The 15,883-nt window shown below is 42.9% G+C and overlaps 1 protein-coding gene and 1 long non-coding RNA gene across 2 annotated transcripts in view; one reads left to right on the plus strand and one right to left on the minus strand.

The window, feature by feature from the left end:
• The window catches only part of ANKRD13C (ankyrin repeat domain 13C), a 28,537-nt gene extending 14,721 nt beyond the window's left edge, over positions 1–13,816 (minus strand). The window contains exons 1-5 of the mRNA XM_081867291.1: positions 13,319–13,816; positions 7,481–7,522; positions 4,466–4,570; positions 2,258–2,343; positions 898–943 (exon numbers count right to left, since the gene is read on the minus strand). Coding sequence (XP_081723417.1) covers positions 898–943; positions 2,258–2,343; positions 4,466–4,570; positions 7,481–7,522; positions 13,319–13,676 — 637 coding nt within the window. The 5' untranslated portion in view covers positions 13,677–13,816. The remainder of the gene's footprint in view (positions 1–897; positions 944–2,257; positions 2,344–4,465; positions 4,571–7,480; positions 7,523–13,318) is intronic.
• A 188-nt stretch (positions 13,817–14,004) lies between these two features.
• On the plus strand, positions 14,005–15,585 carry LOC309344688. Its single transcript, XR_014157851.1, has 2 exons — positions 14,005–14,078; positions 14,712–15,585. It is a non-coding gene; the product is annotated as an uncharacterized lncRNA (long non-coding RNA).
• The last annotated feature ends 298 nt before the right edge of the window (positions 15,586–15,883 follow it).

The raw sequence follows: 15,883 nt of genomic DNA on the forward strand, positions 1-15,883 counted from the left end.
CCCAGAAACTACAACGAATCCAGAATGTGACTGCCAGAATGGTGACTCAGAGCAGCTGCTGGGACCATTTAACACCGGTTCTAAAAGATCTATATTGGCTCCCGGTACATTTCCAAGCACAATTCCAAGTGTTGGTGCTGACCTTTAAAACCCTTAACGGCCTTGGCCCTCAAGGAGTGTCTCCACCCCCATCATTCAGCCCAGACACTGAGATCTAGCTCCAAGGGCCTTCTGGTGGTTCCCTCACTGCGGGGAGGGAGGTTACAGGGAATCTAGAGAATGCTCCCAATCTCTTAAGGGACCAAGAAATATTACATCACCATCAAGCACTAACAAAATTAACAAACACAAAGGGGCTGGATCCAAATGTCTTCAGTGGAACTCAAACTACTTGATGGTCCTGTGGGGAGGAGACTCTTCTTTTCCTCTGCAGCACCCTATGCCCCCCGAAAATATGATCCAAAGGGTTGGGTGACCTTCTGGAACCGTGTAGGAAGTGGCACTGGGCATGTAGAGGAAATCAACAAAAATTACATTTTCCTTTCATCTGCAGGAATAACCCAGCCACGAGTCCCCATGGGATCAGAGTCCCATCTGTGAACAGAAAGAACCTTTCGATTTGTGGAAGATGTCTGGATCAAACTCCAACTATGTTTGTGCTTTTGCATAACTATCTACAACAAGTTTAGTACAGAAAATCCAATCATTTCAAATAACAAGTCTGTTCTGGAGAAATAAGTATTTAGACTGGATAGCTCAGTTGGCAGAGCACAATACTCTTAATCTCAGGGTCATGGACAAAAAGATTCCTGCACTGCAGGGAGTTGGACTAGATGACGCTCGTGACCCCTTCCAACTCTACAACTATGATTTCCATAAATATCTTTAAAATCTTACCCCAACTTTGAAAATCCCAGTGAAGTTCAAGATAGAAGTCACCTAGCTGGAGAGAAAGAGAATTTTTGTTAAATGTTAAGAAACTAATGACTACTTTCATGTCCACCCACCCAGGAAATGCTAGCAACCATAACTTTCATTTGGACATGCTAAACTTTGGGGTAAGTGTGTATTAATTGAAGATTTGATTTGCACACTTTTCACATTAACAGCTTTTTAAAAGAAGAAGAAGAAAAAGTGTAAATTAGTCTTACTTGTTTTATCTACGGAAGTACAGAAGTAACACGATCAAAATAACAGCCCAAACTATACAATATCTGAATCAAGCTAACCTTGCAATCAAATATAATGTATAAATTATTTTACTACAACTACAACAGCTTGGCTTCTTAAAAGTTATTTTTCAAAGAGTAGCTATTTTTTTAGCAATACATTTCTCCTTTGAAAGCAGTCAGTGTATGTGACAATTTGTGATAGCTGCTCCTTAACCGAGAGCTTATGTTTGTAGAAAACGTCCTTCTGTGCAAGATAATAATCGCTATATGAAGCCATTCTTCTGAAGAGCTAGTTATTTCTGAAGCAAGGGAATCAAATGCTAGCTAAGCTAAACAACTTTGACCCAGATCAACAAAATGAGGAACCTGTGGCACCTCTTAAAGTACATGGGTGAGGGATACCTAGAAGCAGCTAATGTAGCTGGAGAACGCATGATATAACAGAAAAACTTGCTTTGAATTGGAGCCACTGAGTTTATGTACCCAGTTTATGTACAAAGTTCTAAAACAGGCCTTCTCTGTCCATGGGAATTAGCATGACAAAACTGTCTCTCTCCTTATATGAATAATTATGGTATGTTAGGAACTGATCTCTGGCTCACAGTTTAAATGCTATTCAAATATTTTAACATATTTACATCAGCTTCCAATTTCACTGCAACTTCAAAATGCAGAAGCTACATGTAAACGAAGCATTATTAACTTGTCTTTAAAACCAAAATAGAAACATAATTTTTTCCACAGTGAAACTTAATTTTTAAAATCACAATTACGATCCATAGCAGAGACTTAACACTAGAACTCCACACCCGGAATTTAGAACATACAACCCATAGGCCATATCCAGTCACCAAGCCCTTTCTCTAAGGAGGGAAGAGGTCACTGCTGCAAGGTAAGTCACTTACAGGTCGGTCATTCTAAGACACAGACAAGCAAGCAATATGCAATTCAGCCAGCAATTCCCAGAAATAGAGGCCTGTGTTGAGTTGTTTTAATGAAGACACAATGGCAATCACACACAAATTGTTTGAAAAGTAATGACTCCATACTCTTCAATGTGGGTGGAAAAATCCTTACAAACTTACCTCTTTCAGAGCTTTTAATAACCGAGGTCGCTTTTCCTCAACACTTTCCCTAGACTGTTGTTTCAGTTTCCTTAGAAGTGCTGTAACTAAATAAATACACTGTAAGTCCAATGTAAAGGCAATCATGTTAAGCATCCACTAAGCTGGGAGCTGCCTTTACCTTTTGTAATGGCTGGTGGCAAAAGAGAAATCAGCATCAATTGCAGGGCCACCTCTACTGCCGGCAGAGAAGCAGCGTCAGCATCAGCACCAATTACAGGTGAGATCTTGCTGGAATCGCACAAGATCTTGCACCCTCCACAAGATTTCACATAATTTTGGATGATACTGGTGCCGCTTCTGCAGCATGGGCAGGGTGCCCATGGGGCTGCCATACTGGGGGCTTCTGCCACCTGAGACAGCCGCCATAGTCTGCCTAATGGCAGAGGCGGCTCTGGTCAATTAGTAGCTTTTCGAGCTTTTCGTTACTTAAGCAGTATTGTCAAATAAATAAAACAAAGTTCAGTCAAGTAAACTGACAACAGTAGGCCATATACTACCATTCAGAGACAAATATACAAAGCTTCCATGGGGCAAGTGAAAGATCTCGGAATACTAGGTGTTTCAGTGTTACTGAAAGTGTGATCTAATCCATAATCTGGATCAAAGACCACTGGGAGTCTCATAAACATGCACAAAGCCAACATGAGTGCTTTCCCTAAGAGTTTGCCTTTTGGAAATGAAGCAGTTACAGCAATGTTGTTTCCTCTTCAAAACCTCTGGCATACAATTCCTAGACTGTTTTCTGAAGGAATTTAAACAAAAATTTGGGGGTTCTGTAGGGGAGTTTTCATTAAGACATTTCCAAATTCAGGTACAAACATGCTCCTCCCAGCTTTGACCATAATGCTAATGCTCCTTATGCTTAAAATAATCCCTCATTTAAGTTCTGGAGCTGTACATCAACACACCATTGATCAGGCACACTCAACTGCTAACCTACAGCATAACATTTGATATGCTATATTCTATTGCACTTGTATATAATTAAATGAATAAATCACCCATCCTGAACATTCTATGTAAGTAGCAATGCAAAAGTTGTAAATACAGCTTTGGAACATTACATGTAATAAATAAAAAAAATGATACGTACGTTATATTAAGCAAGAGTAGCTTGCATTTTAAATCAAACTCTCAGTAATTTGTGCCAAATAAAACTAAAAGTTTATATTTGAACTGAAAATGATATTCATTAGTCATGAAAGACTTTATCTTTACAAAAGCTCGAGAAGCAAGGTAAATCAAGCAAGTCAGGTTTTTATAATTTGGGAACATTTCAGTTGAGAAGCAGGATAATGTAGCACCACCACACTGCCTTCTTAAAGAATGAGAACTCCGAACAGCATGGATTTCAACACTTGCTGGTTGACTAACTCCTACCTAACAACAACAAAAGTGCAATGCTGCTCTTGATATAGTCATACTTATTGCTAGTGCCAGTGTAAACCTTAAACTATGATTATGACCAGGGATAATAGCTGAATGAGGAGGAGAGCTCCGGTGAGCAATTCCTGATCTAATAACCATAGTTAAGTGGTAGACAGTTTTATCTCTGCATCTATCCTAGTATTGGCATTGTTGTTGTTGCAATTTATTAACTGCCTTTCACTATGAGGTCCCAGGGTAGGCTACAGCAATTTAAAATACAGTAATAAAAACAGAAAATTGTGGCTTAAATCATTTAAGGCTTGAATCACTAATATGAGGAGCTTGAGCTGGACCTGGAATAATCCTGCACAATCTGCAGAAAAGCCTAACATGAGCACTTGCCTTTACAAATTATCTCAAGATTAGGCGTTCATGATCTACAGTGGTACCTCTGGATGCGAACGGGGTCCATTCCAGAGCCACGTTCTCATCCTGAAGCGAACGCAACCCACGTCCGCACGGGTCGCGATTTGCCGCTTCTGCGCATGCGCGTGACGTCACTTTGCGCCTGACGTCATTTTGAGCATCTGCACATGCGCGAGCGGCATAACCTGGAAGTAACGCACTTTGTTACTTCCGGGTCACCACGGAGCGCAACCCAAAAATATTCATCCCGAAGCATATCTAACCCGAGGTATGACTGTACACATTTCAGTCACAATTTGCAGTAAGCTGATCTTAATGACTAAATGGATTTCGTGTATTTATTTCCAGACAACCAGAGCGACAGTTTCTTACTCATTTGTCTATCTCCATAGCTGATGGCTTCTGCGAGAGGACTCCATCCCTGAGCATTTTTCACTTTCACAGGAGCATTGTGGGCCAAAAGCAGGTGGGCACATTCTATAACAAAGTATGAGACAATAATTATTTTCCAAATAAGACCACCAGATTGCTTCTCTGTGAAGAGCCACTTACCATTTGAAAAAAATACTGACGTAAACAAGTTTTGAACTTACTGAAGTTTGAGCAGCACATAAAATCAAGCTAACCAATGACCTATTTTGCATTTGAAACCGTTTATGTTGCATTTGGTGCAAAGCAAAATCTATTGGGTGGTATCTGACTAAGTCATACTCATGGTTAACGTTAAGTGAATGTGATTTCAATAGATCTGTTCTATGACTTAGGCTGCATTCTTAACTATGTCTACTCCTATTGAATTTAATGGTGGTTACTCACAGGTTAAGTGGGGTTAGTCTTGCAGCCACAGCTAGGTACAACCTAGTGTCTGAATTGTATCCAAATGATGTCTTTCTACTGACAGAAGTCTCTGATCCAATAGAGGCTTCCATCAGCAGGACAGGGAGGTAGACAGAGTTTTAACAATTCCCAGAGTCCCCTGAGCAGTGCCCCCATCGCACAATCTATTCCTGGGGGTTGGGAGAAAAAGACAGAACCTGTGGTACTATGATGATTTAGTGATATATACCTTTAGGAACTATTTTGATTGAGCAAGTCAATAAAAAATATTTAAGAGCAGTTTCACTCCCTATGTATACACAAATAACAGCAACAGGAGATTAACAGGAAATGCTTCAACAGTCTTGACTGCCATAGAGGAAACCTAACCTGAATCCACCGTACCTAATTAAACAAAGTATACTGAGCTGATGGGATTGTTTGGCGCTGTATCTTAACTAAGCAAGTAAGCCAAGGAGTCCAGTGGAAAATGAGGAATGGAGACAACACTTATGGCTAACAGTTTTAAATTTATTGGGAATTACGAAGAACTTTATATCCTACGCTACACTGCTATTCTACTTGAACAAGAAATAAAAGCTGCCTTTTTAAACAAAAAAAGTCAACTCAAAACAACTTAAAATGAAACGAATATAAACCTAAAACAAAATGAAAGCCATGGTACACCTGCATCAGCACAACCAGGCACTTTCAACTACCCAAACTAAAACAAAACATGCCTCTCCCATATTGATTTCCAATGGTTTGACTTCATGGCATACTCTTCCAGTGCCTCCTGAGACAGGCGGAGGCCAAACAACATACAAGGCAGTCAAACACATCCCACCCACCAAAGGAAGCCACAGTATCTTAAAATAAGATGCTTTGGTGCCAAGACCAAATATGGGTGCAAAGGAGAGGAAGGAATCAAATAAACCTGAGCAGCACAAAAATCAACAAGAGGGTGAGGTAGTGACATTGGGGGGGGGGGGGGAGAAGAACACACAATGCAAATCAGAGGAAAGATAACAGAGCATGTAGTATGAATCTTAAGGACCAGACTGAGAGGGTGAAAGCAGAAAGTGAGAGCTTCTCCCCAGCGGAAATGCTGAAAGAGTGATTAGATTAGTGGGAAGAGGCAGAGAAACTTCAGGCATGAAGAGTGTCAGGCACAAGAGGGTAATCAACAGTATCAAAAGCAGTAAAGTCAAGGATAAGTAGAAAAGGGAAGACAAAGCAATTTTGCTGAGGTCATTTGACAATAGGGAACTAAGTGCAGAATACAGATTGTAGTGGCAGAGCCTCATAGAGTAACCAGTTTGATCCTGGAGTCTGAGGGTAAAGGGTGGAAGGGAAATTAATGGAGAACAACCAATTTCACAATAAGGGAACAGCAGACGTTAAGTGGGAAAGCACCTGCAGTGTTCTTGTTTCTAGGATCTACTTATCCAAGAATCAATTCCCAGAGAATATCTGCTTTCAGTGTCGATGGTTATGACAGCACTGCCTTCAGGATAACAAATGAACTTTCCACTAAAATTACTTAACTGGCAAATGCAGGAATCTTTTTGCCCAATGTTCTTCTGACTGAGCTATCCCACAGGGTCTGAGTTACAAATTTCTAATAACCTGAGAATCTTCTATCCAACACCTATTTAATACTGAAAAGGCATTTCAGTAACTGGAGAGGCAGAGGGTTAGAAGCTTCCACATCTACCAGCAATGTGCACTGCATTATGCAATGTGCAATGTGCACTGCATTATGTTGCACTGGTAGGACCTGAACAGAGAATGAAGGCGCTTGTGCACCTGCTAGCAGCTATTTTATCCTCTCTGGAAAAGCCTCTCTCATAGTCCACAGTCCCCTGTTCTACAAAAACTCTGAAATGGCCTTTGTTGAATTCCTTTAATTTTAAAAGAGGGAACAGTCTTATTCCATTATTAATATTATAGCTTTTAGGACCAATTATTATGACTAGCCTTCATTATGACAGCAGCCTTCATTAATTTTTCTGAACTTTTGCAGATAGTTCTGAACAGCATCTCATAGCTTCTCTGCCTACCATACTTTGTTCTAATTTATTTGGAATTTTCTCTTAAGTCACTGCAAGACAAGCAAGGGGTAATACAGACCCTTTTCTCTGTGCTCCTTCTTATCCCTCGCAATAAAGTAATAATGATAAGGATTCAGGACTGGGCAAGGTAGATATGTGCAGGGAACTTCTCTCTCCATAACCTTCTGAGCAGCTCTTGCCATTCAGAAGCAAAGGGCACTGAAAAGCACAAGCGTGACCATGACCCCAGCTCACAGTAAAACAGCACTGGCTGCATTTTCACAATGGGCTCTGTGAAAGAGATGTGTTTCTTCTTCATCCAGCAGCAGTTCCCAACAGCCACCACCACCACCACCACCACCATGATCTAGGGAAAACTATGAGAAGGTGAATTCTCCCCTTGTTTGCTCTGTTATTCCCTTTTCCATGTTTTGAGAAATATGATCTGGAGACTCTAGTTGCTACGTTTGATGCTGCATACATTTTAAAAAGCAAATATAAATGAAGTCTTACCAACCTTTATGCCCCAGCATCACAGCCAGATGTAAAGGAGTGTTTCCTATTTAAATGAATAAACAAACAAAAAATATTTTAAATCAGTAATCAGACTGAATAAAACACCAAATTTCACACTGATAAATGGTCCTAATATCAATTATGAGTTAAATATAGCAAACCTACTATTGTCAATTTGACAATAAAGAATAAGCAGTGTTAAATCACATGACAATTCACTTTGATACATTATCTGCATTGGGTCAATCTTCAGTTTTACTCCTGGGCAATTAAGAGGACAGGAATAATTAAAGAATATTGGAAAGAAAAAGAAAGAAATCAAGTGACATTCCGTCACTCTAAATTAATTAAGGCCTGTAAAGTCTCCAATGTTATTAAAACTGACGGATGTAGGTCACTACACATAAGGGATATATTCTAATAAAAAATTAAACAGCATGTTTTATTTATTCATTGCATAGATCCAGTTTTACAGACAAGGTATGTTATTAAAAGTACCTTAATGAAAACCAGAGAGCTTGAAATCACTCAAAATACATAATTACTATAAAATATTACAGTAACAGCTTACAGTTATGTAAAAACAGAATTATGAGTATTGTATTGTTGCAATATACTTGAACAGAATTCACACTGGAGAAAGAAATCAGCTGCTTCAGAACCTTAACTTTTATTTTTATGGCAGTTAAGAAATGCAATGGCTGGAAAAATCAAAGAAGAATGAAAAGGTAAGCAGGACGCTTATACCACCCTAAGGGTGGTATCCAACACTGCACTATGATGAACATACCATCTGCACAAACATTGTAGATTGCCAGACAGAATTGTCTCCCCAATCCTTCTCTGCATGCCGTTCTTGGGTTTCTGCTGAGCCCCCCCACCCCCAGTTCCACTGGAGGAGGAGGAGGCGGGAAATCTCTATTTTACAAGTAACAGCCCTTGAGCAGGGATTCCACCAATGATCACATAAAATAACCTGCCCCCAGTTAATTATATCCATAATAATTGCTGACAGCTTGTATTTGGGTTGCAAAGAGAGCTCTACCTCTCTTTCAAATCAGAACCAGTGAAGATGGTGAAGGTCCTATGTGAGTATCTGGAGGATGGATGGCGGCTAACAGATTGAAGTTGAATCCTGACAAGACAGAAGTACTGTTTTGGGGTGACAGGAGGCAGGCAGGTGTGGAGGACTTCCTGGTCCTGAATAGGGTAACTGTGCCCCTGAAGGACCAGGTGCACAGCCTGGGAGTCATTTTGGACTCACAGCTGTCCATGGAGGCGCAGGTCAATTCTGTGTCCAGGGCAGTTGTTTATCAGTTCTGTCTGGTACGCAGGCTGAGACCCTACCTGCTCGCAGACTGTCTCGCCAGAGTGGTGCATGCTCTAGTTATCTCTCGCTTGGACAACTGCAATGTGCTCTATATGGGGCTACTTTTGAAGGTAACCAACTAATCCAGAATGCAGCATCTAGACTGGTGACTGGGAGTGGCCGCTGAGACCACATAACACTGGTATTGAAAGACCTACATTGGCTCCCAGTAAGTTTCCAGGCACAATTCAAAATGTTGGTGTTGACCTTTAAAGCCCTAAACAGCCTCGGTCCAGTATACCTGAAGGAGTGTCTCCACCCCCATCGTTCTTCCCGGACACTGAGGTCCAGTGCTGAGGGCCTTCTAGCAGTTCCCTTGCTGCGAGAATCCAGGTTACAGGAAACCAGGCAGAGGGCCTTCTCTGTAGTGGCACCCGCCCTGTGGAATGCCCACCCACCAGATGTCAAAGAGAAGAACAACTACTAGACTTTTAGAAGACATCTGAAGGCAGCCATGTTTAGAGAAGCTTTTAATGTTTAATAGACAATATTTTGTTGGAAGCCGCCCCGAGTGGCTGGGGAAACCCAGGTGGGCGGGGTATTAGTAATATATTATTATTATTATTATTATTACTATTATTAGTGCAACACTTAATCAGAGCAATGCGTTAAAAAACCTTTTGATCACTTTAAAAAGTGCCGCTGATCAATCAGCAGTTTATTAAAATATTGTCTAATTGTTCATACAAGTTATAAATGACAAGCAACATCTTAGAAGCTGCATTTCCCCTTCTCTTGCATAGGGTGGAATGTCTCTTCTGAAGTTTAACTCACTACAATAGTCATTTGCAACTGACACATTTAACTTACAGGATTTTGATTTTACGCAGTTGACAGCGAGCCAGTTGAATTTGCACAAATTAAATGCATGGAAGGCGGAGAGCTTAAACTTTTAAGTTCTCCACCTTGCTTACCAGGTTCTGGGAGGCTCTGGGAAGATTTCACAGGAACACAGGTGACTACATGTGATCTTGCAAGAGCCACCCAGAGCCCAGTAAGCAAAGCAAAGAGCTTAAAAGCTTTCTGCCTTTTTGAGGGGGGCAGAGTTTAAGACCCATTTGATACACCAACTCCGGAAAGTAAGAGTGCTAGCACAAGGGTGGTTCCAAGGGAGTGGTTCAACTACACATTTTTGCACATACACACCACCCCTGGAATATAACCCTCTGTCTCTCTATATATAATCCTTGCACAAGACGTGAGATGCTGTATATAAATAAGAACATATAAACACTTTTCTTTAAGACTATTTTTAGTAATACAGAAACATGCAGATTTAATTACTTGATGAAAATGTACAATAGACTAAAAATCAGGAGCCAGTTTTTGCTGGAATATCATTGTGCACACAGCCTCAGCAGTGCTGATTTGTTTTAACCTAGGGCAGTATTATAAACATTGCACATGCAGCGCTCTCTCTCTGTGGCTGTCAGATGCTCTAACACACACTAGTACAACAAGGCAGGTCAGATTCAACCCCATTAAGCCTGGTCTAACCAAAAGGCTAGTCTATCTGATTATCAAGCTTCCTGGACTACAATCCAGTCTTTCTTTTGTTCTGAAACTGTTTTTATTGTGAAGCTTTTGTTCTGAAGGGCAGGTTGAAGTTCATTACAACTCCAACCGATTATTTTTTGGCATCCTGGGGCATAATTTTCTGGGGAAAACTCTAAACAAGAAAATGCATACTGCCTGGTCTTCATTGTAATACCAATTTGAGCTTTTTACCCAACAGAAAATCACCTTTGTGCATGCAACACTAATGTCTCACAACAAATGAAACTGATCTGTAGAAAACATACCGGTAACTTGAAAAAAAGAGACAATGCACATATTTTTGTAAACTAGGAATTTTTTTATAAAAAGGAAGAAAGAAAATCACCTTTGTTTCCCTAGTCCAGGCATAGGCAAACTCGCCCCTCCAGATGTTTTGGGACTACAACTCCCATCATCCCTAGCTAACAGGACCAGTGGTCAGGGATGATGGTAGTCCCAAAACATCTGAAGGGCCTGCCCTAGTCCCTGTGAGAAATGAGATATGACTGACCAAAGACCTCAAAATGCCAGGGTGCATTTGATGTTAAGGAATAGTTTCTAATCTATGTACTTTGTCCTCAGCTACAATTCAGCTGACTGGATAACCATCCACGGCAGTGTAATTGGATGCTGCTAGTCAGACACAGAATTAAGTGTGTTCTAATGAGGTTCCAATATTATTCTTGGAAATGGATCAAAGCTGTAGTTAATCACACAAAACCTATGCCTACCTTACCATCATGGTGTAAGAAAATGTGCCCATGAATGTGTCACTGCACTGATCTCGCTGGCAGTCTTAAAATGGCAGTGACAGAAGATAAGCCACCACAATACCAGTATTTGCCCTACTGAAGTAAATCGGGCTGGAACAGCAAGCAATCAAGAGGTTATATTAATACAATCAAGAGGTTATAATCAATCAACTAATATTGTGGATTTAAACTCAAAATTTGAGATAAATGATAGCTAGTTTCCAATCTTAAATTTAGCTTAGCTCCAAGACACACACTTTGCATTATGACAACTTTTCAACAGAAATGTGTTATTTAGCCACAAACTGAAATAAACAAATACAGAAAATGGTAGCTATGCCCGTTTTTAAAATTAGTTTACAACTTAGTTCTTGCTCACTGGAAATCTTATAATTATTTGGACCAGTTTGAATTAATAATGCTCTATAATAAAAGGCTAATACCTCAATCCTACATCTACTCAGATGTAAATCCCACTGAATTTAGTGAGGCTTACTTTCAGGTAAGTGGATCTAGGACTGAACAATAAATATAACTCTTTCCATTAAGAAAATTCCAGTGGATTGATATGACATTTAGTAAATTACACAAAATTCTACTAGATAAAAAAAGATAAAAGTAAAAATAACAAGAAGAATCTCAAAGACTCATAGCAACTTCTCATAGAAATAAATGCAACTAAAATTAAGCATACCCTTTAGATCTAGTAGGTATTAAAAACTGGCTAAAGTACAAATTCATGGCTGTAGGTAAAACTGTAGGTGGCATAACAATTATTCTCCTGGAAAATCAAACCACTGAGTAATAGTGACTAATTTCCAGAAAGGCAGTTTTCTATCTTGAGAAGAGAGATGTTCCTACCACGTGTGGGGAACCTCTGGCTTTCCAGATATTGCTGAACTATGTCCCATCATCTCTGGCCACTGGCCATGCTTGCTGGGGTTGGTGGGAGTTGTAGTTCAGAAACATTTAGAGAGCCAAAAGTTCCTCAACCTTGTTTTATATTAAGGTCCTTCCAATGGGCAGAGAGAGAAGAGATTGCATGTACTCCAATATAACTCAGAATACACTGAATTCAACAGGTAGTACTTCCAAAGGTGCATCTAATCGCAGCAGAAGAGCCTCCCCAAATAACACTATTTGCACATTGGGCATCTCTTAGTAAAGGAAGCATTTCTGCTAACAACTATGGTTGACTACAACTGTTTCAGATCAGAAAGTGTTCATTCCTACTTCAGAACTAACATGATACTTCAAAGTATATTATTAGAGTCACACAGGTCTGTACAAGAATCAGAAGCATCACAAATAGGGGGAAAATAACCATGTCTGCACTTTTGATTGGTACATCCACTCTGAGAGAAAGGAGAGATCTTATACACATTAGCTGTTTTGTTTACATGAAAAATTAATTCCTCCGGTTCCGCCTTCAAAGGCAGGAAAATTGTATTCATTCGGCTAGCCAATGACTAAGTGAGTCGTCAACCTTTACTCTAATTTCCACTGGATAAAATAAAAGCATAATATGTTTTTCAAGTTCAGGAAGTACACTGCCCCATCAGCATTCCTGTAGGCAATTTAGAAATCAGCACAGGAGCCAGTTCCTCTCTAAAGCATACGTGTGCATATACACATACACAGGTCTCATCAGTGTTTCTTATCACAATCCAAAACTGGGATAGCAGTAGTTCTGTCACTTACTTCCTGCTTTTTAAAACACGATTAACATCCCCACCCCACCCCTCATGAGACAAGACGCTCCAGAAGCCTTTCTGAACTAAAGCTTCTTTACTGGGTCAGGATCGGTTTAGGGCATGAGATGCCCAAGCGTAAAAGCAGACACAGATTCCAAGGGAGGTGAAGAGAGATCTCAGGTCGATCCGCATCTAGGTTAAGGTGATCACGGATAGAGAGGTTTAACCGGTAGCATGCCGGTGCGCAGCCGTCCCCCGCCACTGCAGAAAAGATCGGGTGGGGAGATGCAGTGTCGAAAAACACGTAATAAGGGCAATGACCAGCGGAGGGGGAAACACAAGGCGCCTATAACGGCGGCGTTAGACACATAGCGCGCTGGAGACAAAACGGAGCTCGAGAGACCGGGCAGCAGGATGTCCCTAACTCCGGGGAGGCCCAGGGATGCTCGACCTTCTCCCCGGGTGGCCGGGCGAGCCCTGTCGCTTACCGTGGCTGTCCTTCTGGCCGATGCCCTGCGTGCGGATCAGAGCCGACAGCCGCCTGACGTCCCCCTTGAAGACGCACTCGTGCACGGGGAACTGCCCCGACGGGCCCTTGTCCGGCTCGGCGGCGGCGGACCCGCCGGTTCCCCCCTTGAGCGGCAGCCGGTGGTGGTTGGTGGTGAAGATGCGGTGGCTCCCGGCGCGGCCGCTTTTGCCGGCCCCCAGCCGGCCCCCGGTGAAGGCTCCCCCGCTGCCGCTGCCTGGCGCGGCCGCCGCCTCTTCCTCTCCGGGCGCCAGCAGGTCCCCGTCCTCCTTGCTGGGCTTGTGGTCCCTGCGCAGCGAGCGCAGCTTCTCTCCGGTCATCGCCAGCGGCGGCCCCGGGCGCTGGGGGCCCCCGGCGGGGAGAAGCGGCGCCGCAGTCGCTGCCGCGGGGGGCTCGGCGAGCTCAGAGCCGCGGCGGAGGGTCTCTTCCGGGCTGCAGCATCCCCCCTTCCCGCCGCACACACTCGCCGCCCGCCGCCCAGGGACTCCCCGCAGGCCGAGGGGGCTCCGCGCTCCTGCCGAACCGCCTTCCACCTGCCGCTCCTCTCAGCGGCTAGACCGCGCCGCCATCTTGTCGGAGGGGTCTCGCGAGAGCGGAGCGGCTCCGCCGGGCGAGATCGAGGCGCTCTCGCGAGATGGTGACCTCCGGCGCCTGCCGTGGGAAGGAGGCGAGAGTCCCGGCGGGACTGTTCCGAAGGCGGGGTCGCTGCTCTGAGCGGCGAGGTGGGACGGGGGGGGGGGCAGCCCTAGTGAGTTTATTGGGGAGACGCCTGGGCCCCCCCCTTGAGTCCTGTCAATTTACCGGCCGTGTTGCGGTTCTGGCTGGCTCACCTGTGGCCGCCCAGGTGCTGCCAGACTCCCAGTCTCCGCCACGTGTATGCACGTGGGGTGCTGGTGGGAGCCGGAGCCCAGGAACAGCTGGGGGCCTTACAGGATGGCAGCCGAGGTCCCTTTGCCCCGCCCCTAAAATATTTCCCAAATATCCCCTCTCCCAAAATTAATTGCCATTGCTAATCAAATGATGTTCGTGTGTGCCGCATCTTGTGATCGATTATTCAAGTTGGCACCCCTGATCTTGCAGATGAGTCTCTCCCAGGAGAGGAAGGGACGAAGGTTGCATTTGCCTGCTTTTTTCCGTGGCACAATTTTCATGGGAGTGGGAGACGTGCACATGGCCGGTGGCAGTGGAAACGGGTGCAGAGTGGGGCTGCGGAATAGAAGACGGGAAAGGCTTCAGAGTTGGGGTAGGGGAAAGTGAGCTTAGTAGTCGCATGGGGTGGGAAGGGAGAAGCTCTGGCGGTTAGTGTTGGCGAGTGGAGTGAGCCTCCTAGTTAATTCATCATTTCTTTTCTTTAGGACTGCAATACGAAACATACTGGGAAGAAAGCCTCATTATTTCTTTATTTTTTACACCACCGTTTATCCGAGGATCACAGGACGGTTTACAATATAAAAACACAGAAATGCATAACATTGGAACAAACAAAAATAACAACACCCTCACCCCCGTTTAAAAGTCCTGGGAGAAGAGGAATGATCTCAATGATTTATTTACTAGTAAATATGTAGATGTTAAGATTTCAAATGCTGTTATTCCTTGGGTTCCAAGAATCGTCCTTCAGTAAAACTTAATCCTGGTTTTGTTCATTTCTAATACATTTCAACTTGCCATTGTGTTTGAAATGATCTATTCTTACTTGAAAAATGAAATTGGTTTATTTTATCCATGCTAACCTGGAAGTGGGACGCGGGTGACGCTGTGGGTTAAACCACAAAGCCTAGGACTTGCTGATTAGAAGGTCAGCAGTTCGAATCCCCGTAATGGGGTGAGCTCCCGTTGCTCGTCCCTGCTCCTGCCAACCTAGCAGTTCGAAAGCACATCAAAGTGCAAGTAGATAAATAGGTACCGCTCCGGCGGGAAGGTAAACGGCGTTTCCGTGTGCTGCTCTGGTTCGCCAGAAGCAGCGTAGTCATGCTGGCCACATGACCCAGAAGCTGTACGCCGGCTCCCTCGGCCGGTAAAGCGAGATGAGCACCGCAACCCCAGAGTCGGTCACGACTGGACCTATTGTCAGGGGTCCTTTTACCTTTACTTTAACCTGGAAGCACCACTTGTTTCAATGTAATTTTCTTCCATCAGGTTTGTAGCATCAGGTTGCAGTCTATACAAACTTACTTTCAATAAAGTCCACTGAAATAAATTGGACTTTTTGAGTATATATGTATCAAATCTGGTGGTTCTATTTTTATGTAAAAATCAACAAAAAATAGTATTGGATTGACATTTTCAAATTTCTCATTGCATTACTCAAAATGAGTTTTGAAACTACTACAATGCTGCATTTCCAGTTTATTATAGTGGGTCACAGGCAATATGAGTTCTGCAGTTTCCTGAGTCATACAAACACCAGGAGATTTAGAATGCTGATTCTGTGGCAGGTTGATGCATCCACTAGAAATATGAGTCAGCTGAGATAAAGAAGTTCACCTCAGAATAGTCAGAAACAAAACTTAACTTAGCACCTTGT

The sequence above is a fragment of the Podarcis erhardii genome (assembly GCF_964252035.2).
Source record: "Podarcis erhardii genome assembly, chromosome: 6".
Classification (NCBI taxonomy): Eukaryota; Metazoa; Chordata; class Lepidosauria; order Squamata; family Lacertidae; genus Podarcis; species Podarcis erhardii.